We start from the raw sequence: 25,223 nt of genomic DNA, 5'->3' as shown, positions 1-25,223 counted from the left end.
GGGCGCAAATCCACGGGTTAGGGGGCGCAAATCCACAGGTTAGGGGGCGCAAATTACTTGCCTTGCCCCGGGTGCTGACAACCCACGCTACGCCACTGGATGGCCCTCAGCAACATCTGATGCCCTCAACCCTTTGTACTGCCTTAACAAAGCCAAGTAAGCGAGAAAATGGGCTTTGAGAAGGAATTGTGAGGGCTGTGACAGCGTCAAAGTGTCCTTCAGCCTCCTTCCCAAAGCCTAGTTAGAGGTTTCTTAGCTTTGGGAAGGAGGTGAAAGGGTTCTAGGACTCTGCCAGAGCCTTGCGTCTCTTTCCCAAAGCCCTGTGCCTCACTTAGCCGGCTTTGAGAAAGCAATGCAAGGGATGGGAGGGGGTCAAATTTGGGCCTTGTTTCCCCCACCCAACAAGGCAGTGTGTGGCCTGTGGGTTCCATGTTGAAGTCCTATTGCAGCCCACTTGATATTAAAAGTTGGACCGCCCTGGCCTAGGGTCACAGTCCAGTAGGAAGTTCTTGTGCACGAGACTCATTAAAGTGATTGTCAGCTGTCCATGAACAAAGAGGTGCTTTTGCACAGCCTGCCATTCATTTCAATTGGGCTTAAGCAAGAACATCTCCTGCTTTATCACAACCCCCCAAAAAGTTAAAAATGCAGTGAGATGTAATTAGTGCATATATACCTCTAAATGCACCAGACACTTAATAAGCCAGGATATGAATGTGCAGGCTGCAGCTACACACAGCTCTTTCATTCTTGCTTTGCTTCTCCATTTGCACAGAGGGCAAAATAGACCAGGAAGCTGCAGTTGTAAGCCATAGTTTAGTTGGCTTACAAATCATGACTTGAGATCACGAAATAAGTCATTTTGCTTGGAGAGTTTCCATAGGATCATAGAATTGTTGGAAGGGTTGGAAGGGACCATGAGGGTCATCTAGTCCAACCCCCCTGCGACCCTGAGATTAAGAGGCTCATGTTCTACTGTTTCATTTGGAAGCTCCAAGTTCACATGCAACAGAAAGGTATGATCAGATGTGATCTTGATTTGCTTTTCCTCTCCTCGTGAAGTGAGTAGCAAAGAAGGAGCAAAGGGGCTGCACACAGGCTGTATACAGGTGCATATTCTTATTAAGACAGGATTCAATTGTGTGAATGCAGCTGTATTCTTGACAGGCTTGAGTGTCTTATCATCGATCATGTTGACTGAAATTAAAAACATGTATATGGTATCTTTGTTCTTTAATAAGCCTCGTCTGCTGGACTACTTTAAAGAAACTTTGCCAAATGAAAAGTATACTGATCTTGTCATCTCTTGCAACCAACTGTTTTGTGAACATGAAACGGAGGCAGGCTGTCAATGACTTCAAAACAGTCATTCCTAATGCAGGCAGGTTTTGGAAAATGAAAGTCAATTAACTGCCCCATTAGATGTCAGCTTCTACAGAAGGCACTGCTTGCAGGGCACTTTCAGAACCAGCTTAAAGCATGTGAAGAAAACAACTGACCACAGAAGGGGGGAAGGGACTTGCTTTTATATGACTTAATAAGCTTTAATAATTTTGTAATAATAATAATTTCCTAATACTTTGCTGATAATCCTTCTCCTCTCAGTAAGCAATAGTTCTGATTCCGACTCTAGACCTATGCAGGTTTCACATACAACACAGAATGTCCTCCCCTGTGTTAGGGTACTGTGGCATTTAGCTGAGGTAACGGACAAAGTTCTTTCCTTGCATTTCCTAATAGAAACAGGTAACAGAAGAATCATTCTCTCTCGCAAACCTTTCCTTATATATTCTTCAGTGACTCCTCTTCTTTCATTTCTGCAACAGAGCAGGAATAAGCAACATGGAATCCTTGGACTACAATTCTCATTATCCCTAACCATTGGTCATGTTGGTTTGGGCTAATGGGAACTGTAGTCCAACATCTGGAGGGTAGCACATTGGCTACCCTTGACTTAGAGGATTCCTACAGGTCTCAGGCCTCATCTGCTTGCTTTAATTCTTCTTTAGTATTTCTCCCTGGCACCGCAAGGCTTCACTCATTGTCAATTCTTTAACCACCTTTACACAAAAACAAACCAATTGTTCTGTCCATCACCCCTTGAACTTCTGGCCCATCATAATCTTGCAGAACTCTCAATGAGACAGAAATGTTCTGAAGCAGAAGACAAAACGTATAACCTTTACAGTCCTCTCCTCCATTTCTCTGAGGTAGCCCTGTCCTTTCCGTAGGCTTGCAAAACTGGATCCATCTTTGTCTCTTCCCTTTCCTTTGGCCCACCACATCCAAGCTGTGCCCATATCCTGCAGCCTTTCTGTTTCTCCTTTACCAAGATCCACCCTTTCTTCTGCCTATTGCTAAAATCAACTGGCCATGGATCTTGCTATAGCTGTTGTCTTCAGCTGATTTAGAACACCTCTGAATTTCCCCCCTCAAGGATAGCTACTTGAGTGACAAGAGAAGATAACAGCAGAACAGTATTGTTCTGTATCACATAGTATTCCAAAATGGGACAGGAACAGTCCACTATAACATAGGAAACTTAAAGTGCAGTGTCTTTAACAGGGCTGAGCAATATCAGCTTTTCAGCGTTGTGATATACCATCAGCCAAACATTGCGGTCTGGCAATATACCGCAATGTTGAAAAAATAAACCGCATTGGCCTCAGCCTGTCAGGCACCGGGTGAAATTGCCACAGCTCTCACCGTGGGAGCTAAGGCGGTTTCATCCCAGCGCCTAGCGGGCTGGGACAAGGCAGGTTGTTTGTACGGCTCAGCTGGGGTGCAGGAAGGCTCTCAATCTCCAGCTGAGCCATCCTCTATGCTCTCCCTGCTCGAACAAGCAAGGAGAACATCGGGGATCTTTTGTAAGGTTCTGCTGGGGATGGGGTGCTTCCTTCACTTGCGTAGGAGCCAGCGCTGGGCTGGGGGATCCTTTAACTGTTCGGCTGAGCAGAGGGAGGAACAAGTTGTATCAGCGCTTCTCCCTCTGTGCAGTATGAGGCCAGAGTGGGATGGCGATTACACTCAGTGATATATTGCTGGTGAAACCACCACTGTTCCTGAGTCCTTCAGCTAGCAACGTTTGCTGGAGGAAGTCGCTAGCAGAGGGACTCAGAAGTGGTGATGGTTTCACCAGCGATATATCTCCTCCTCATACTAGTCCTGGGCAATATATTTCCCAGGCCTAGTCTTTAAGTTGCTTGATTCACAAGACTTCACTCATTGGGTCACTAACATTCCCAATTTGCAGAGGCTGAAAAGAGATGAGCTGCTCAGAACCCAGTAACTCAATGGCTAGGAAGGGTCTTGAAATCTGGTCTCCGAGGTCTTTGCCCACAATCACTGTGCAATGTATCAGACTGGCTGCCTGATTTCCTACACTGCAATCCATGTAGAGACAACTAGTATTAATCACATAGAATAAAACCCCTGCCTGCTCCCGCAACTGCCCAATGTGAAACAACCATAAACACAGGATGTCTGTATGCCCACTACAGAGCATGCTACGTTCTGGACTGGGGCAACTTTGCAGAGAGCACCTCAAAGAAATAGGTTGTCGAAAGGCACAACAGCCTCAAAGACTTAACATTGCTTTCGACAAGCCACAAAACCTTGCTGAAAACTGGTCAACCAAATCCCCCTGAAGTTATCTGGCATTTCCTTATTTGCTCCTGTTAATTACTATGCAGAAATCACTTCTCGGGTTCTGCTTTAATAAAACGCATGCACACTCTTCCCTTCAATTCTTACCTATTGCTTGGAAGGGAGTCCGCGACGGCTGCGCCACTATTGTTAGCAGACCCTGCTCGCGTATTTACCTGCAGGCAGGAAAGGAATCTTTATCAGTTGTTTCTATTCCAAGGACATGGTTCTAATTAACCTTTAATTTGCCATGAATTTCCTATTTTCTCTAGGAAGGTTAATTAGCTAGTTGCCCATGGTAGAAAGCCACCCTCTATGTAGGTTACCACATTGTGTTATCAAGGAATCATGCTCTTTTATTCACTCTGCATTTGAAATGCTTGGTTAAGTAATACAATCAAGAACAGGCACACAATAAGGCTTTCATTTCATTCCTATTAAATACATCTTGCTCATTCCTCCCCTCCCCTGTGTGACCATTTTGCAGTAATATATCAATTACATTTGTCTAATATGTCACCAGAAAGGCTGAGATATACTCTGCACAACTGTGTATCGTTCGTAATTTGAGATTCATGTAACATTACACAGATGTGTATCGATAAAATGCAAGTTAAAACATAAATATTGCACAATGTTTGGGCTATGCTTAAACTGGTATAGATTAAGTACGTCAAAATTAATATGATCTTCTTTCTTTGTTACAGATCGTTGGCACAGCCCAAGAGCACAGCTCCTGCACAACTCTGATGTCTGAATGGGGCACCAGAAGGAGGAGGAGCACCTTATTTCAGAAAGAGAAAGCAAGAGAGAGAACAAAAGCAAGAAAAGAAACAAATTTCAGTCACTGATAAACCACACAACTTATTCTGATAGCACAGTCAACACCATACGGAAGGAATCTTTCCTCCACAACGTTTTTAAAAAATCTGCTTGTCAAAGCTCAGAAAGTACCATTTTGTTTGACATTTCAATAAGTGGAACACAGCATTGCAAATCCATCTAAGTTTAATGAAACGATTATTGAAATTCCTACCTTCAGGCCATGTATGTTCCGTTTCCCTGGAGGTTTGCAGGCTGAAACAGTAATTGACTAAATTGTAGAACACATCAGGGCCATTTACAAATTTGCTCAAAATGAAATCTTTTTTTTTTTTTTAAGAATGAGAGTGATACCAAAATTAGTAGAGAGAGAAAAAATGATTGAGATATGGTTCCCAAAACCCAAAGCAGGAATTACGAAGAAGTGTTTCTAGACCTGCAGGAATGAGCATTGAAAGAAAGATTTGTATTCTGAAAACCAGCTAATATAAATTCTAATTTTATCTTAAATTTCATCAAAATCAATATAACTGTGAGTCATAATGAACATCTTCTAATCCAATTCCCAGTAGCTCCTATGTGTTTTTCATTCCTTTTCAGTGTTTTAACTAAACATTTTTTTCAGGAGATGCTGTTTTTAGCAGAGGTGATCAAAATACATTTGGGGTGGGTGAGGGTAAATGATGACACAGCTATGCCAATGTGCCAGACACCCACACCATGTAACTGGGATCAATGCCGCCGGCACATTTTGTTCTGCATTTTCCACAATGAAAATCCAAAGCTGGAGTTTCAAATTTGACTGCCTTAGGACACCAAGGAGCAGGCATGGCATAAATTGAGATGATCTCCTTGGTTATTTACACAAAACCCATGACAGGCTGTTATGAAATATAGGTTTTTAAGATGAAGTACTGCAGAGTGAGAAAGAATTATTTCCTTAAAACCTTTCGAACTCCACATTGACTTTTTCCCTGCCCCCCCGGCCCCCCCATGCAGTGGATATGCTTTTGTCAAATGTTAAAGCCACAAAGGCTTCGAGCTATATGTTACGGACAGTTCCCATTTTAAAACTACAGTGCCCTACAAATTGTATGTTAAAGGGCCTGTCAATTTTGATTGATTGTCTGGGAAAGGATGAATTTGATTTTTTCCCCTTCTCCCCACCACCCATTCTCAGAAATACATGCATTTCACTCTAGCTTTTGACAGGAGGAAACAATGCTATTTATTAGTCAAAAGGACACATATGATAGTTATTAAACACAGCAGTTAGGATCAGCCCATGCAATTTAAGCTATGGAAAATATTACCATTATATTTTTGAATAAGAAATAACGGATTGCGAGTTTAAGGGCAAAAGCTGGGAGGGAAATCTGAAAAGCAGCCAATGAAAATGCAATCAGCCATTCCTAATTTGGGGGTGGAAGGGCCAGAATAGTAAATAATATTTTACTATTAAATATTTAACCAAGTGTCCTTTCTTTGCAGGTTATATACTAGTAACAAACTTCATTAGGTGCAGAGTTAAGCCCTGATTGGAGAACAATTTAAAATTCCACAATCAGATTCCAGCACACAGCATCATGGCAACCTTAACTCTGGATAGCAGTGGAGTAACTTCAGGAATTGCAAGCTTCATTTTTGGTGCTTTAAGCTGCAATCCTAACCCATTTTAACCCTTAGGGGTAAGACCCATTGAACTGAATAGCATATACCTCTGGGCAGACATGGTTAGGATTGCAATGCAAATTATTTCATCACTTTGATTTAATTCTGAGCCCTGTGGGTTTCCACCCTACTCCGACCTCCACTAAATAAAAACCAAACAGGCTTATCTGCATTTAATGAGTTACATGTTCTAACCCAATTGCATGCACACTTTTAAACTATTTCTATCTTACAAACAGATTTCAAGTTCTTGTTACAAAAACGTGCTTCGCCAAAAAAGATGGGGCAGACGTAGGGCAAATTTGCGCTTTAAAAAATTAATTCTCTTTTTATACTTGCATCTGGGATGCACTGGAAAGAGCTTTGAAATTGACATAGTGAGCCTTCCTCTCACTGGTGGGATCCACAAAGATTGCATGCTTCCCTCATCAAGAATGAAAAAGGACCTCTACATCCTAAACCCACATTCTCTTCCACACAACTGAACTCTAAACTGCCAGTGCTGTCAAGACTCCTTTTGAGATCTTATTAGCATGTGTTAGAGAATCCTGTTGGTTAATTGCCCAATTCAAACTTCAGAGAGTTACAAGTAATGAAAAGTCTAGAGTGTTTTTAATTGGAAAGCTTGTGTTATGATTATTTGTATACTATCAGTTAACTGATGAAGAATATAATTTTTAATTATTTTAATTAATTTATTATAAGGACATTTACTTAGAGAATTTAAAGCCATCTCTCTTAACAACTATACTTTCAGAGATGGGAAAGGGGAAAATTACATATCGTGTTAAGATACATGTGTTAAGAAAAGATCCCCCTTAGCCCAGGTATTGACAAGATTCCAATTTTTGCAGTCCCACTCAAGCAGCAAAGAAGTGGACCACCCAACAGAGTTAGTGGTTGCTAGCTGCATAGGCCTGACTTCACTGATTAATCTGCTTGGCATCTGTACACATTCACACCTTTGCACTCACCATTTTTAAATGGGCACAAGTTGTAAAATGCAAACTAAAATGTGGTCTGGAGAATGACTGTTTATCTGCAGAAACTGGGTGTCCCCAGAATAATGGATTCCTCCTTCCAAAATTAAGACATAAATGTGACATTACAAGCCTCTGAACCCGTAATCACCGATAAAGCAGCTTATAGATACATTGGCTGGCAATTAAAACTTTTTAAAATATTACCTCTTGGATAGATCTGCAGAGGCACTATTAACTGTCCATTTACTTCCTGTTCCATGACTGTGGTGTAATACTGCAAAAAGATGTATGAGAAAGAGAGAAATCATTCAGTTATATACACAGACTGGCAACAGTGTGTCTCCCTGAATTCAACAGTTCCAGAGAGACCATGCTAATTGCAGCAAAGAGATTGACTAATGCTCTTTCTTTCAGCTGTCACCAAGACATTTTGCCCTCTTCGTTGAATTCACAGCAGTATTTTGTTTTTAAAGTGGCAACTGAACCCTTGCTTACTGACTGCAAAAGAACAACTGTAAAGGGGCTTCCAATTTCCTGCAGGGGCAGTTTTAAGACTTTAGTATTAACTTTAAAGACCCTAAACAGTTTGGGACCAAGGTGTCTGAAAGAGTGTCTGCTCCTGCACAGACCTGCCTGATCCCTGCAATCAGCTTCAGATGCCCTTCTGGTTGTGTCACAAGCTGCAGATCTCCGCCTGGTAACAACCGCGAACTGTTTTTTACCACTACGATTGAATATTTTGTATTTTGTATTTCTATTTGTGTAAATCGCCTGGAAATGACAACAGTGATATATAAATATTTTGAAATAAGCCAAGCATGGTAAGCTTTATCATTTCTATAGCCTTGCGAAGAGCTTTACAATTATCATTATCCTTTTTTTTTTTTTTACTTGAGTCTGCACAATAAGCCAGCGATGCCTCAGATTTACTCACAGGGAACCCCAGTACAATATGCGGGAATGGCCACTAGCTTGCAAAAAGGCTTAAACGCACACATGGAGACGTCTGCCAGTAGTCAAGAGTGTTAAATGCAACCTCTTTCACATAGTAGATGCAGAGGTCAGAGATGACCAACATTTGTATATTCTCTGCTGTTACCAGGGGTGTAGAAGCAGCTGGCCGGCCAACACTGGCAAGAAAATCCTGGGCAAAATGGATCTTGGGCCTAATCTAGGTAAGACAGTTCTTTGTTCTAACAGAAGATGGGAAGCTGTGAATTGACCAAGCTATCCAGAAACTCAAGAGCTGAATGGAGATTTGAATCCCCATAGACTGCCCATGTTCTACACCAGGATGGCTAACCTTTGGTCCTCCAGATGTTGCTGGACTACAATTCTCATCATCCCTGGTCATGAGGGTTGGAGGGTAACATGCTAGCCAGCCCTGCTCTACTCTATATGCTGGATCATGGTGTCATTCTCCTCTAGCAAGAAGCAGAGAAAAGTAGCATGAGCTTAAAAGCAGATATCTGAGATATGCTCCAAGGGCCAGTACCAGCCTCAGAACCCAGATTATAACAGTGCAACTCCCACTCATTTCATTGGGGCTTACACCACAGAGGTTCATAGTGGATTTTGCCCTATGTTTCTTTAAAAATAAAAAAGTAATGTCGCTTTCTCCATTACTCAAACAGAGATGACAAGTAAATGAAATATCAATCATGTCAGCTGTCAACCTTTTGGGACAGCAATAACTGTTAACAAGTAGTCTGGAAAAATTGTCCAAAAATGATTTGTCCTCCACATATGAGCACTTGAGGTTGCCATGGAAAGTTAAGATGCCAGTGGCTATTTGGAACATTGTTCAGGTATTCTTTTTAATGGAAAATTTGCCAGTTATTGATCCAAAACGTGTACCCTTTGCTTCCAGATGGCTGCGAGCAACTTTCCAATCAGTGGCTGTCAAAAAAATTACTGCCTTTTTATACCAATAGAAGGCAACGGGGGCAGTGCAGCCCTACTGTCACTTAATGCCTCTCTCTTAATTAACCAAAAGTACCATAAGAAATTCATTCATTCATTCATTGCTATAGGGATTATAAAATAGGTTGTTGGTTTTCTAAAACACCTTTTTGTCTTATATAGCAAATTTAATATGGCATTACTTTCAAACAGCTTGTGGCAGTTTCTGAACAACCTTGGAATATATGTGATTCACATGTGAACCAAAACAAAGCCTTCGCCAAAGCTGACCTCTATTATATCATTTATTTCTCAGTTAAAAACAAATCTTCAGTTTGCTTTGACAATAGCATAGCCTGAAAAGGCCTGGCACTCACTCCTGCAGGCTGCAACTTCTCAAAACTATGATGTTATGACTGATATACCATACCCAAAACTCCCTGCAGTTTCAGGGGCAATTTGCCATGCAGAATGAGTGGACTGGGCATTAGTGAAACACAAGTCCAAAACCCTCTTGGGTGCACAGTGTGAGCTACATGCTTTTTTAGACAAGGGCCGTAAGTTCCTCTGTACACAAGCTTTCCTTCAGTGGGAAGGGCAGTGGGGACAAGTATTCCAGCAGTCCTCCCTTCATTGAAATGACTGGGAATTTGCTGCACACCATGAAGTTCCAACTGGACACTGGAGACTCCTTGTGCATAAGGAACCCCTGGGTTAGGTTATCAGAGCACAATGTAGAACTCAGGTCTGCACTGAAGAACTGTCAATCATTGTATCTTTTTAGGAAGAAAAGATATGGCAGACCAATGAATTGTGTTACTCTATTTTAATTGGGGGGAGGGGAGATAATAGCTAAACTCATGCTCATTTATAAAACACAAAGGACAAGTCATTTATAAAGTTATATACAAGTCATTGAGATTCAATGAATAACCTTGTTTTCATATTTTTACAGTTATTAAAAGACAATACATCTTTAAAATCTTCTCTGCATGCTGAGCCTGCAGCTAAAATATAACTCTTCTGAGAGAAGGGGTGAAAAAGTCTCCAGATGAAAGCAGATTTTGTTTTTAAAAAACACATTTTTTTAGAGCCGAGGGGTTCATTTTTAATGAGCCGTTACTTTAAGTACTGCATAAAAAAACGCAAGAAATTGATAGTCCATTTAGTTTGCACTATATCTAATGCAAAAGTCATTAGGATGCATTACTCTCAATGTTCATGATATGATCTGTAAGTGTAGTTGCTTTTTTTTCTCTAAAAAAGGAATGAGCACTTCAAAGTTTCATGTGAGATCTCTGCACCAAACCAATAGAATAAATAAATAAATAAATAAATACACCCTCAGTTTGCTTTTTAACATAAAAACACCAGAAAAAGGGGTGGAGGAGGAATGAATGCATCTGATCAGAAGCCACCAGAAGCATCTGCAAAAGTCAGACTGAAATGAAGTCATAGGACTCTTTGTATCTGCCATTCAGTTCAAAGTTTCTTATTCAGGAGATGTGGATTATGGCTGAAATCTTACATGATTATTTATGTATTTACTGAATAAAATTTATATACTGCTTGACTGTAAAAAAAACAACCCCTCAATAATTTACCAAAAAAACAACAACCCCACAACCCCAATAGCACTATTAGTAAAATCAATTAAAACATTCAAAAAATTAAAACTACCTATAGGAAATACCTACATAGGACAGCATCGCTTTCATTTCTTCATCACTTCGAACAGTAATCCTATCACCGTCCTCATCTTCATCTATAAAAAAGCCCATGTCTTTAGAATTATTAGTTTAAAAAGAATAGCACACATTTTACAAAAAGGAACCTTATGTTGTATGCCTTAGCAAACAAAACTGGACAGTGAATGGATTTTAAAACAATAACAAAGCAAGGCAAAAGGATAAGAATGCACTGTTAACCAAATAAATTTCAGATGTACAGTATTTCCTAGTATAGCCCATAAAAAGCTTCCTTACACCAAACCAAATCACCGGCAAATTTAGCTCAATAACTATCTACACCAGCCTTTCTCAACCGTGGATCTCCATATGGTGTTGGACTACAACTCCCATCTTCCCTAGCAAGCAGAACCAAGGGTCAAGAAGTATGGGAGTTGTAATCCAACAACATCTGGGGACCCAAGGCTGAAAAAGGCTTGACTACACTGACTGGCATTGGCTCCACAAGGTTTCAGACAGGGGTCTCTCCCATCCCTATTTGGAGATACCAGTGATTGAACCTGGGAGCCTCTGCATGCAAAGCAGGTGCTCTGCCACTGAACTATGTCCCTTCCCAAATGAGGAGAGAGTGAACAAGAACAGAATACTGAAAGTCATACAAATGATATACCTTCAGATATGGCCTACAGCTTCACATCCTGTGTATTATTGTTTTTTTCTGCCAAGGATGATTTACATTTATTCAGATAGAATTAAATCGCTATAGAATTTCAGGTCATAACAGAACTATTATCTTCATATATACAGGTGCTGATGCTCTAGGAAGTTGGATTTAGGATAAACATTAGGGAGAAGTATGGTTGCAAAGGCAACCATAGGTGATGCTTTCCTTCCTACTTGCTCCCCGCCCCCCATTCCTTCGCATTGTCAAAATATAGATTAAACTCTTCGGGACAGAAGCTTGTCCATTTTTGCTTATCGTATTCTGTAAACTCTGTGCTGCAGCAACAATGCTGTGGGTAGAAGATACCCTGGTGTCAAACTAGAAAATTCATTATATAACAAGGGTTGGCAGAAAGTAGATCAGGATCTACCCGTAGATCCAAGTGATTTGAAGTAAATCAGTAAGGATTTCTGACTCTCAGCTGTTTAAGAACACTGCAACAACACAATGAAAAATGCTGGGGTAGGGGAGAGTGGATTGTTGCGTTAAAGGACTATGGACCGAGTTCCGTTCTGCCACTAAAAGCACATTTCTGTGTTCAGAATTCTAAAGTGTTTGCCTTCTGCACCTGGCTCCAGTTGGGGGATCTTGGAGTTCTGGTGAAGAAGATGAAAGTGTTAAATCTGCTTTTCCCCTGCTCTGCAACACCATTTCTCAAAAGGAGACAGGAACACAAGCCTTCATTTAAAAATATAGTTTTTTGTATCTTCAATAGAAGCCATTAGAATAGTAACTGCTATGAAAATTCTCAACACAATCTGACTCTGAATGAAAAGAGCTATTAAAAAAAAAGAACAGAAAAGAAAACAGAATCCTGTTAAAACAGACACCTTGAAGGAATATTTTGTCATGAAGGGCCACCATTTGAAAAGCCAATTGAAACAACTAAGGAAGCACTTCATTACTGTAGATTAGCTCTAAAAGCAACACAAGCTTTGGAATCCTCAGGTAAAGCACAGTGTCTTTCGTGTTCTTAACACAGAAACATTTCTGCACAAGACAGATGGTTGATGGGTATTAAAGTAAGTAGGGTCTGTCTAAAACAAAAGAGCATAATTTGTTATTTGGAGGTGGGGGGAAACCTACTAGACACTGTATTTCTCAGATTAAGTAGGAAGATTTTTTACCACCCCACTGGGAATAAAATGTATGGAATCACCCTCAAAATGATTCTGCTCAACACAAAGGTTCAGAAGGGGTTTACCAAGCCCCTCTGCTTGCCTAGAGCACAAACAACATGATATCCCAGCCCATTACGGAAGCAAAAGTAGAACTAAAATAAAATAAAGCCTGGATTTTACTAATGTCACATCCTCATAAGACACCAAATAGAATGCAGCAGATGGCAGTCAAATATTCCAGAGCAATCTTTGCAAAAGATGCAGTGTGTCATGCACAATGCAAAACGGTTTGGGATAAAAGGGCCATAACGAGCCATATGTCGTTAGTCGTTTTATTTGTAGCAACATGGCATACAACAGCGAAAGGCCCATCAAGGTCCAATGGTGAGGGAGAACTACAGCCCCAGGTAGAGGCAGACACAGAAGACACACTGGAGATAGCAATAACTAAGCAAACAGGAGTGAAAGCTGCTGTGGATAGCAATTAAATGCCTCCGAGAAAGCCATCAAGTAGCTGAGAAGATGCTTAAACCAGTAAATTTCAGGCCTTCAGCATGGAGAAGATAACCCTGAAACCAAGCAGCATCAATATACGTTAACATATTTCTGATGCCACTTAAATGGCAGGGGAAACAATGTCATGCCGGTGTAAAATGACAGGGTAAAACCAAGAACTGGAAAGCACAGCAGCAGATGTGAAATCTATATGTCAAGGCAAGTTCTGCCTAAAGGTGTCAGTAATGTGGATTACTGCTCCGGCTGCAGTGCCTGCTCCTGACACACAAGAGTTCAGTGGAGGTTGATGCACAAAGCAGGAAAGCTGAAAGGACAGTCCTGGCAGCAAGCAGATGTTTTCACATGAACAGTTATAACACCTTGACCAGACCCAAACTCTTAAAACCCTTTCCATGTCTCAAGACCTCTTCCCCAGCAATAGAATAATTATTAATAATAAAATAATGCTTTTCCCTAACTGTTCACGGCAAGTGTGCAATCTCTATACAACAATCATGTAAGCCATGCCAGTCTCATTTCCCACATATTACAGACTGAGGGCAGGGGAGTGGGCCTGAAAGATGGCAGCTTGCTTAAGACCACCCATTAGGTTCATAGCTGAGCTGAGGTTTGAACCTCAGTCCATAGTGTACTGTCTCTACCATTACATTACATAGCCCATTACTGACAGTTCCGCCATCAAGAGCTTGATATCAGGAACTTGCAGAGATTAAGCTTTTGGAGACTTGAGCTGAGACAATAGCTGTTCTCCCACTAACAGAATGATCAGGGATGAGAGCCACCTGATTCTAGAGAATATGACATTTCAGCAACCAATCTAATGTTCTACATTTGTACACTCCACTCTTCTAAAAGCTAGCTACTGATTTCTGCTTTTAATAATAATAATAAAATCTGAAAATTAAAATCTCAGCCTACAAAGCCTCCAGGTACTTTATACTTTTCATTTAATTTGAGCAATATAATTGCAGCGCGCACAAAGAGCACTGTAAGGTCATGCTGGTAATTAAAGCTATATTGTAGAAATATGCACTCTCAAAATGTGATTAAATAATAAAATATTACTTAGCTTGGGATCGTCATTAAACTTGCATTCATATATAAATATTTAACTGTAGCATATCTGAACATAAACAATATGTAGTTGTCATTTTTTTAAATAAATAATGCGAGTACTGAGCCATCCACAGACTCATATTCATACTCACATTCAAAGGCTGTTGTCGTCGCATCAGGCAGAACCTGACTGATCACATCCTGCAAAATAAAAATAAAAATGGAGGCAGAGTGAGCTATATTTTTATCAACCCTTTTTGTAGAACCATTTACTTTCAGGTCCTCTTATTAGCACATTCACAGGTTTTTCTCTCTTGCTGCTGGAATAGAAGATACCAAAAGCAAAACCAAGTCACAGGACCATAGAGTTAGAAGTCACCTCAAGGGTCATCTAGTCCAATTACGTCCCCTACCAATGCAGAAACCTGCTCATCTAGCAATTTAGCTAGGAGGGCCATCCAGTCTCTGCTTTTAAACTTCTAACAAAAAATAGAGTCCACCATCTTCTGAGACAGTCTGTTACTGTTGAATAGCTCCTTCCAAGTTCTTCCAAATGTTTAGCCAATATGACCAATCATGTAATTTGAACCCATTAAGTTGCATGTCATCCCCTGGAGCAACAGAACACAAATTTGCACCATCATTTATATGAAACCCCTTAAAATGTATTGCATTTCCTCTTTAACGTCTTTTCCCAAGGCTCTTCTCCCTTGGATTTCTTCCCCCTTCAACCTTTCCTCATAAGACCTGATCTCTAGACCAATCATGATCTTTGTCATCCTCCTCTGGAAATGTTCATTTGGCAATTATTTTTCTTAAACTGAGGTGCCCCAGAAATTGGCACAGTATGTCATAGAAGATCCAACCAAGGTCTGAGTGACACCTTTACTTCTTGTGCCCTGGACACTATACTTTTCTTCATGTAACCAATAATCCCATTAGCCATTTTAACCACTGCATACTATTGCTGGCCTGTGGTTTACTAAAATCCCAGATACTCTTCACATCTACCACTGCAAGGTTAGGGGGTCACCCGTCCTTTATTTGTGCATCAGATTTTGTATACTCAAATGCAAAACTCTACATTTATCTCAGATGAAATTAATTCTGTACACTAAGTTGGATCCTCCAGCCACTTTGGTGTCACCTGCAGATTGGGTGTACCTTCATCCAAATATTTTCCTTCATCATGCATTCAGTAAGATTGTGTCAAGTATACTGCCACAGAAGAGAGCACTCTAATCCAACATTCGAAACTCCCCTTGTTCTAGGCGCGTTTTGCGACAAGAGAATTTCATTAACGTGAGCAGTTTCTGAGCTCTGGGCGTAGTACTGTGCCTAAGATTTCAGATTAAAACTGCCACTGCTGGAAGGAAAGGAGGACCTTCTTCTGCTTCCCGACTTCCAGCCACTCTCTGAAGACTGGAGAAGAGACCCTCATAAGAATATAAGGGGGTGGAGCAGGGGGTGTAGGACTTTGGTTTTTTTTTCAGTCTTCAGATGAGGACTAGACATGTGAGTTATGAACATAAGATTTTAGCTGCAGTTCATTCATTTTCAGCTTTATATTCTTGTTACATAAAAAAGCATGCTATTTAGCTCCTAGCTTTCTTATCTCAGTTTCTAACACTGCTCTAATCCAACCCTCTCTCCCCAGGAAGACAGAACTACTCATACTCTATTAAAGTAATTGAATGCTGAACATGCACTAACCTGGAGGCAAACTCAAGTGCAGAAATGACTATTTGGCTAGATAATAAATAAATAAATAAATAAAATGTACCTTAAGAACCCAGTTTCCAAAATACATGCCAAGTTTTACTTCACTAGTGTCATATGTTACCAGCTTCACTAGGAAAATAGCCTTTGGTACACTTTAAGCTAATGTGAAAGTGCCACTGACAAGAATGTAAACAGGGTGATCTGGAAATCCGAGTTGGGAAAGTAGCCATTATCTTCAAAGTCTATACATGATAAATGATGTAAAGTTTGGGTTCACAAAGAAACAGCAGAGCGTCTTTTTCCTTTTACCACTGGTCAGCCTTCTTTAACTGCACATACAAAACACTGGTTGGACCACATTAAAAGTGTGTTATTACATGACTCTCTGAGTACTAGATCAGCCCAAGGAGAGAAAAACAAAAAGCTCAAGATTCAGCACTCTAAAAGGGAAGCGATTGTGGACATTGGAAGCTCAGGTGTATAGCACTAAGCTATGGCCAAAATTTGTCCCTTCTTGCAAAAGAAAGGGATTGTTCCGGATTCTTAAGCAGTATTCTTTTCAGAATCCAGACTCACCTTTTGCCTAAATGTGCATTTGGGGACCTTCATAACTTTTTTGCTGTTGCCACCCACCTAGGCTGTGACCTAGTAGCGGATCCTAACTTTGTTGGCATCCATCTGTCTCAAGAGACAATGGAGTGTGCCTCTGGGGGTGAAGTCAAACCTCTGTGTTAGCAGCACCAAAAAGACCTCTCTAGGGTGTATGGAGGTCCTGGGCTGCCCAGATGACAGGATTCCCCCCCCCCCTTGGCCTCACTGATCAACCAGCTGAACCTAAATATTAGAGAACCTCAGAAATATTTACCAGAACTTTTTTGTGAAAACTGTCTGTGTGATGCAAGAAGAACGTAAAGCAGGTCTGCCTGGTGGTTTTGGTTAATTTCATACAAATCTACCACACATCACCAGCTTTCTGCACTGTAAAAGAAGTTGCCAACATTCAAAAGTTAAAATTTTTTTCTTCCTTTTAACTAAGCTGCAGTTCTACGCACAGTCCTTGGGAGCAAGCACCGTTGAACTTCTTTCCAAGTAAACATGCATAGGACAAGTTATCACACTACATGCACTAATTGACTTACCAATGAGTATTTGTGCTATCTATGTTTCTTGCAAATGCTTCCATGTCCCACTACAGGTGTTAATGAAATCATATCACCAGTCTGCTACTATAAATCATTAAAAGCAATGCCCGTTTAACATATATTTAGGAACTAATTATCCCTTGCAGACACTAGTTATTCTCACTGCCATTAAAGTCCCATCTTACAATTTTCTCCTTTACATATCTGCCAACTAAGATTGCACTTCACAATCTAACAAGGTAGGCTTGAGTCCATAAAAACCTATGCCATAATACATTCATATGGGCTCATCCACACTTCTGTTTTTCCTGTGATTTCCTGGCACAGGTCCAAGAGAAATTTCATTTGCCCCCTTGCTCTCGCCTGGAAAATCCACTGTTTACTGCTGAATCAGAATAAACATCAACCCACAGTTTGCTCTGATTCAAACTTAGTCTTGTAAGGCGCCACAAGACTATTGACGGTTTTTTCTGCAGGAGACTAACACAACTAGGTAAAGGTAAAGGGACCCCTGACCGTTAGGTCCAGTCGCGGACGACTCTGGGGTTGCGGCGCTCATCTCGCTTTACTGGCCGAGGGAGCCGGCATTTGTCGGCATGCGGCCAGCATGACTAACCCACTTCTGGCAAACCAGAGCAGCGCACAGAAACACCGTTTACCTTCCTGCCGGAGCGGTACCTATTTATCTACTTGCACTTTGACGTGCTTTTGAACTGCTAGGTTGGCAGGAGCAGGGGCCGGCGGGGATTCGGCAAGCCCTAGGCCAGGGGTCTGCAACCTTTAAGACAAAAAGAGCCACTTGGACCCGTTTCCGAAGGAAAAAAAAACTGGGAGCCGCAAAACCATTGCGACATTTAAAACAAATATATCTCCGGAGCCGCGATCTGACAGTGGGCGGGAAGGTGACGTTGGGACGGTGCATGACTAACGCACGCACCGCCCCCATGCGACATCACAGCCAGTACAGCGCCCGCCACAGTGGGGAGTGTCGGGGCGCACAATGCGCCTCCTCCCCTCGCTAGTATCCGCCCCGGAGCCGCGGCAAAGGTGTAAAAGAGCCAAATGCGGCTCCGGAGCCGCGGGTTGCAGACCCCTGCCCTAGGCTCTGTGGTTTAGACCACAGCGCCACAACTACTCATCTTCAAATGCCTGGAGTTGCACACCACATCACAAGTCATTATTGCTATAAAAAAGGAGCGGGGAGTTATTATCATTAAAATTGTGATCTGGGAAGTCTATTCACTAAGCCAAAACAATATGCTGCTTGAGAGGAAGCAATTTTGAAGGCTTTATTACATTTCTCTCCCAGACCTGTGTTTCAGAAAAGCTGGTGCATCTTGTGCCTTTTGTCTACTCTGATAAAGTGGTGTTTCCAGACGGGTGTGTATTTATTAAAATATTTGTACACCCCTATATCATTTAAAATTATCAAAACACTTTATAGCAATTAAAAACATAAAAATATGTAATAATACCATTAAAACGTTAAAAACATGATTGGATTTGGGCCCCTCACAGGCATCAAAATGCCAACAGCCAACGTAACCCAGGTAAACACTTTCCAAGGAAAAATGTGATAAATTTCCAACAACCAGCTTACAATCTGGATGCAGAATTCCTCGTTTTTCTCTGAAACCTCCCTGCGTGGAAGAGGAGCTTCCAATTCACTGGACAAAACTGAAATTCTCCATTGCTGCAAGTGAAAAGAAGGGGAGCCCGGGTCTACTTCGCAGCAGCTGCGGAGTAGAGTGGGATGGAGATAACCACCTGTTAATCCGGAGTGTAGCATAGGCGCCGACTCCATGGGGCTTGAGGGGGCCCGAGCCCCCTCAAAAATTCGTTTGGGGGGGCTCAGCCCCCCCAATAATCTCGGGCGGCGGTGGGCGCGTCCGCGGCTTTTATAGGGCGCCCGGCGCGCACCAGCTCGATAACGGGCACCGGCGCGGCGGGGGGCGCCGGGCCGGGGGAGGGGGGCGGCCGGCCTGTCTCCTTGGCAACCCCATTGAGCAGCGCCGGCTCCCCCGGGAGGGCCATCCCCCCGCGCCGCCGATCGCCAACACCGCCGACGCTGTGGCTGCCCGAGCCCGAGCCTGAGCCTGAGCCCGACCCGGAGCCCGAGCCCGAGCCCGAGCCTGAGCCCGACCCGGAGCCCGAGCCTGAGCCCGAGCCCAAGCCCGTCAGTCAGTCAGGAAGGAAGGAGAAATGGGGAGGGAGACGAGGGAGGAAAATTGCGCGCAGGGTGAAGAAAGGAGAAGGGCGAACGAGACGAGCTTCCAACCCAAAAAAGGGCTGGAAGACTGGGAGGATGAAGGATCGGGAAAGAAAGCGACGCCTTCCCCGCCCGCGACGTCGCCCGCTTGTCATTGGCAGCGCAGCGGGCGCCCAGAGGGGCTGGGCACCGGCGCAGGGCCGCTCCGCAGCCGCGGAGGACAGCTGCGCGGCTATCAAGGTGTGCCGCGTAGAGCGCGGCCCTTGTGTGGCCCGGTGGCCAAGCTCCGGCGGGGACCCCCATGCGAATCTAAGACGGGAGAAGAGGGCAGAGCAAAGGGGGTCCCTTCCCCAACCTCCGGCTCTGAGACTTCCCTGCGCCCCAGAAAAGCGAAAGGATTTTCTCTCTTTTTTATATATATAAATATTTTATTAAGTTTTCAAATACAAAGTTAGAAACATACACTGAAGAACAAAGTAAAAGAACAAGAAAAAGAAAAAAAGAAAAAGAAGAAAAGAAAACCAACCATTCAACACATTTTTTATATAACTAACTGGACTTCCTCGCATCTCCCTTACCCTGCATTCTTTATAATAAAGATATCAGCAAATTATTACCTTGTTTCGTACCTTATTTTGTACTTTTCAAATACTATACCTCTAAATTTAACATACTTTTCATCAGTTACTTATATCTTAAATTAAACATAGTATTACCTTAGATTTTGACCTTACTTAAAATATAATTTCCTGTTTCCCAAATCTAATTGCTGAAGCTATAGTTTCCGAATCGTGTAAATTTTTAACATTCATACAACTTATATTGTTTTTGTAAATAGTCCTTAAATTTTTTCCAGTCCTCTTCCGTTGTTTCTTCTCCCAAATCTCGGATTCTGCCAGTCATTTCAGCCAGTTCCATGTAGTCCATCAATTGCGTCTGCCACTCTTCCAGTGTGGGCAAATCTTGTGTCTTCCAATATTTTGCGATAAGTATTCTTGCTGCTGTAGTTGCATACATAAAGAAAGTTCTATCCTTCTTTAACACTTTCTGGCCAACAATGCCCAAGAGGAAGGCCTCTGGTTTCTTGGGAAAGGTATACTTAAATACCTTTTTTAACTCATTATAGATCATTTTCCAGAAGGTCTTCACTTTTGGACAAGTCCACCAGAGGTGAAAGAATGTCCCTTCAGCCTCCTTACATTTCCAACATTTATTATCAGACAGGTGATATATTTTTGCAAGCTTGACTGGGGTCATGTACCACCTATAAATCATTTTCATAATATTTTCCTTCAAGGCATTACATGCCGTGAATTTCATTCCGGTGGTCCATAACCTTTCCCAGTCCTCAAACATGATGTTATATCCTGAGCCCATTTTATCATGGCTGATTTGACTGTCTCATCCTGAGTGATTTTCTCTTCAACCTGCCCTCCATCCTCTTGCAGAAAACTCTTTGCCTGCCCTGCCCGTATCTCGTTTTTGCTTTTTAATTCCACACACGCACCCTTCGGACTTCGTGGCAATCGGGCGCGCGGGTGCGTTTCCTAAGAGAGTGAGGACCCCCGCCTCCTCCCCACCTGCTCCCTCGCCAGCCAGCCAGCCGCGCGCCCTAGCCGGAGAGCCCCGGCCGTCCCTGTCGCGCAATCGGCTGGATCTCCCTTCAGCAGGCCGTGCTCACAACTCGGCCCAGGGACCCCCAGCAGCGGATCTCCGGCTCAGCTGAAGAATCCGGCAACAAGCCCCCTCCTCCCCAATCGCTCCGCCGAAATACGCTCCAAAACCCCCCAGATAGGCCGCCGGCCGCCAAGTCTAGTGGCGCCCTGAGCGAGGGTCTCTCCCCAACACCGCCACCTCGAACTGCGTTCTCCCGGCTACCCGAGTGAACCAGCGGCAGGACCCCGGTATGGGCCCCCCCAATATTTTTTATAAGTCGGCGCCCCTGGAGTGTAGGTTGTGGGGTGGGGGGAGAAGGCACGTAAAACAAACCCCACGGAACAAGCAAGAAGATATCCGGTCCTCGCCCCAACCCCACATCTCTAATAGGGGTAGTTGCGGCGTTTCGAAATCGAAGCCCCCCACCGGAAGGCGGTGGAAATGCGGGGTAAGTGGCAGGGAAGAAGCCGCCGCTACTCCGCCAAATTCCCCCGGGATAGCGGCGGTTCCTGAGGCGAAACAGACAGCGCACCCGGGGCACCCACCCACCCATATTTCCGTGGCACCTCACGCCCGAGCTAATGGGGAGGGGTGCCCCGAGTGACACCCCCCACCCCCAGCACCATATTCCTCCTCTCTCACTCACCAGTACGTCCCTGAAGAGCAGCTGAGGCGCCGGGTGGACCGTCCAGTCCACGGCGCCGCCGTCCGGGACGCGGATGCGGATGACCAGCGCCGGGTTGGGGGGCTCCATGGCGGGGCTGGGGCCGGCGGCTGAGGCGGCGTCGGCGTCGCCCACGGCCAGTAAGAGCATCCCCGGAGCAGCCGCCGGGGCCGAGGGAGACGGAGCGGGCGAGGGAGGCTCGCTCACATGGCTTGCCCGGACTAGGCCGAGGCGGGCCTGAGAGGAAGGCAGGAAGAAGGAGCCGGGCGGGATTCCCCCCCAGGCGCGGCTAGGCCCAGGCGGGCGCCTTCGTCGCGGAGAGGAAGGCTGGGAAAGCTGAGGGGAGGCGCCGGCGATGGTGCAGCCGCCGCTGCGCCGGGGAAGGGGGCAGCCGGGCAGGAGTTCGCCGGGGCAGGAAGGCCCCCTTCGCCGCAACGGGGACGGCCTCCTAAGCCGGGCCTCGCCCCCGCCGGCGCCACAGCAGCCCCTTTTCCCTTCAAGGGCTGGAGGCTCCGATGCCCCGCGGAATGACTCTTTCTTTTTCTCCCCCCCCCTACCCGCCCGCTGCTCACCCCAGTTAGGCCGCCTTTGCTAAACGTCACCCATTCCGCGTCTCCCCCCCCCCCAGCATACACGGCGGATATTTCCTGATCGCTCAAACACAGACTTATTTATTTTTCTGAAGTCCCGTTTCCCGTATTTCTGCATTGCGTGCCTGCATTGTGTGCAGAAACCCACAGTGAAAACCACCACCACTATTTAAGTGTGCGCTTGCGAGGTAGGTTGCATATATATATATATATATATATATATATATATATATATATATATATAGTTTGCATATATACATATATATATATGCATTTAACAAAACGTTCCACCAGCTCCACCGAAAGGACCAGCAGCTTTCAGCTTCTCCTCTTCCTGAAAGTCTTTCCTTCACAGCAGGTCATTCCAAGAACTCTGTAAGTAATGTATGTGTTGTGTACACACCAAGCCTTTAAAGAGCATTCCAAACACGTTCTTTTCCCTCCAGGCGTTCTGGGCACCGGAGTTTACCCCCTTACAGTTGCAATTCCCTGCAACCCTTAACAAACTGCAGCACCCCGAATTTATTTGAAAGGGAAAGGATATGTTTGAATATGCTTTTACAGGTACTGTATAATGTGTAGCTGTGTTTGTGTTTTTCCTCCTCCCCTCCACATTCCCTTTCCTTTTGTGTTGTGTCTTTGGAACTAAAGCTGAGAGCAGGGACTGGTGTATCATTGACATTTGTAAGCTGCTGTAGAAGCCTGATTTGGCTGAAGATTGAGAGTATTGAAAAAAGCCCAAACATTAAAAAGCTTTGAAATGTCAATTTTCTTCCCTTCCACCTTGAAAAACAGTCCGCAGTGTGGGCAGACCAGCTTCTAGAGCAGCCACTATAAAATATACTATGTGCTGCCAAAGCAAAGGCCCTCTCCCTTTTCCAACACCCTCCCCCCCACCAAGCAGTAAAACACCAAGGATATTCTCAGTGGTAAAGGGGAGATCTAGGGCAGATTTCTGAGCCTAGGGGAGTTCTGGCACCTTTACAGCATCTCTCTCACACACACCATGTGGCTGCATGTGTATTTTATATGTCCCTTACATTTAAAGTGCACTGCTTTCCCCAAAAAATCCTGGTACTTTCCCCAAAGAATTGGGCCGTGCACAATGTGGTTTGATATTTTGAGGGCCTTCTCAATAGTGGGGCCCGCCCTGTGCAACGCCCTCCCTTCAGGTGTCAAGAAAAGAAACAACAATCAGACTTTTATAAGATATCTGAAGGCAACCCTGTTTAGGGAAATTTTTAAGGATTGATGTCTTTATTATGTTTTTAGATAGGTTGTAAGCCTATCTGGAAACCCAGCCAGATGGGTGGGGTATAAATAATAAAATTATTATTATTGTTATTATTATTATTATTATTATTATTATTATTATTATTATTATTATTATTTTCCCAGACAAATCACAGCTGACACATTCTGTCTAATTCTGTTATGAATTTGGGTTGGTGGGGTGCCAGATTTCCCTAAATTCCTGGATATAGTAAACATTAGAATTAATAAAGGTTTGATTAAACTTTGCCAAACACAGAAACCCCCTGGATTTAGAGCTGGCTAAATACGCATGACCCTTCAAGGAGGGCAAGACAGCCAGGCAAGGGGAGTTGCTGCCCCTTCTTTGCTGAGTGCTAGTGGGAAGAGGCAAAGGGCAGGTTCAGGGTTTCAACTTTGAATGACATAGGCTAGGGGAGGCCCTTCCTATCAGTTAGCAAAGAGGAGGAGGATTAGGGGCAGAACTCCATGTGAGCGGGGAATGACAGGCTGGAACTAAGAAACACTGAAGGTGGCTTTTTGCTGTCTTATGAAGCCAATTCTGCCCTTATGCCAGACGCTCCAAGAATGTGCATGCAATCCCTCCATCTATATATGTGCAAATAAAACCATATTTCAAAAAGACACCACAGTCTCTTGGTGTGCCTCCTTGTCCCAAAAGGGAACACAGACTGATCTCCACGTGCTGCAACCCCTGGAATGTCGCACCATTTGTGGAGATTGGGGTGGCATGTTACAGTAGTTTGCAGACTTCTTCAATGTCTAGTGTTGAGCATGAACAGCTGGGGCCAGGTGCACTTTCTCCAGAAAAGGGTGCAGCTGACATACCAGATGAAGTTACTAAATTGCCCCCTACCTGCATGCTTAGTGGGTCTAAGACAGGGTTGGGCAGAAGGTACAGTGGGATCTATTGGTAGATCTCTGGGTGTGCTGCAGTAGACCACAATAGATTCTAACTGCTATTTAACAATATCAACAACGAAGAAGCTTACCCCTCTAAAGGATAAATGTGTCTCAAAAAGAATGTTTGAGGGCATAGCAGAAGTGTTGGCTGCTTTTCGTAGGTGGACTTCACGTGCTCAAAGGTTCCTTAATTCTTAGCATTTGTCTCCCCAAGCCTGTTTAGGAGTCTCCCCAAGCCAGAGCAACCCCAAGCTGCAGACCTATTGCTTCATGGGGATGACAACCCTGTCTAACACACCTGGATTGGTAGATCCCAACCCACAGAGCCTCCATCTTCTCTGGAGTTTATTCCCATCCCATCCAAAATAGCTTCTGGATATTGGTAGCCCAAATCCATGTTCCTTATGGCTCTGCTAAGTCAGAGGTACCAAGAAAGCAAAAGAAATTATCTTGTTATGCACTGGTTTGGTGGTAGTTTTAAGATTTGCTCTTGACTCCATCCAGGATTAAGCCTTTAGACTTGCTGTGAATCCTGCTCATTGAAACCTTTACAGGTGCCCAAGAGTCCCTTTCTTCTGCTGCACCTATCCCAGATTTCTCTTGCAACCCCCTCTCCCCTTGCCCAACACATCTCTAGGACAGATTAAAAAATCATAAGGAAATGAACAGTAGAGAGAAAGTGATCCATCCATCCCAGTGCCCTAATACTAGCATTCATCCAATTAAATACATTGACTATTAAGTTCATTTCCAAAGGAAAATACTTTTTCACGCAATGGAGTATTAACTTTGGGTACTCATTGCCACAAGGTAAGTTTATGGTCACAAGTCTAGATGGTTATTAGCCATGACAATTGGACAGAGCCTCCATGTTCAGTAGCAGTAATCCTCTGATTAACACATACTGAGTGCAAACACCATGTGGTGGGTATCACTA

At 43.6% G+C, this 25,223-nt stretch overlaps 1 protein-coding gene across 7 annotated transcripts in view; it reads right to left on the bottom strand.

Moving 5' to 3' along the window:
* MAP2K5 (mitogen-activated protein kinase kinase 5) overlaps positions 1 to 22,089 on the bottom strand; it is a 129,713-nt gene extending 107,624 nt beyond the window's left edge. Inside the window, exons 1-6 of one of the 7 annotated variants that reach the window (XR_014002172.1) lie at positions 21,504 to 22,089; positions 14,281 to 14,329; positions 10,721 to 10,788; positions 7,326 to 7,395; positions 4,682 to 4,722; positions 3,754 to 3,821 (exon numbers count right to left, since the gene is read on the bottom strand). Coding sequence is in view for 4 of the 7 variants with exons in the window: in XM_081171223.1 (XP_081027349.1) it covers positions 3,754 to 3,821; positions 4,682 to 4,722; positions 7,326 to 7,395; positions 10,721 to 10,788; positions 14,281 to 14,329; positions 21,504 to 21,671 (464 nt within the window). In the remaining 3 variants the exon portion in view is untranslated. Of the gene's footprint in view, positions 1 to 3,753; positions 3,822 to 4,681; positions 4,723 to 7,325; positions 7,396 to 10,720; positions 10,789 to 14,280; positions 14,330 to 18,759; positions 18,779 to 21,503 lie in introns of those variants that run through there. The other 6 variants (XR_014002173.1, XR_014002174.1, XM_081171223.1 and 3 more) reach the window with 6 other exon arrangements.
* Between the last annotated feature and the right edge of the window lie 3,134 nt (positions 22,090 to 25,223).

The sequence above is a fragment of the Podarcis bocagei genome (genome assembly GCF_964188305.1).
Source record: "Podarcis bocagei genome assembly, chromosome: 14".
In the NCBI taxonomy this organism is placed as follows: domain Eukaryota; kingdom Metazoa; phylum Chordata; class Lepidosauria; order Squamata; family Lacertidae; genus Podarcis; species Podarcis bocagei.
Note: the sequence above shows the minus strand (reverse complement) of the source record. Positions and strands in the feature narration are given on the sequence as shown.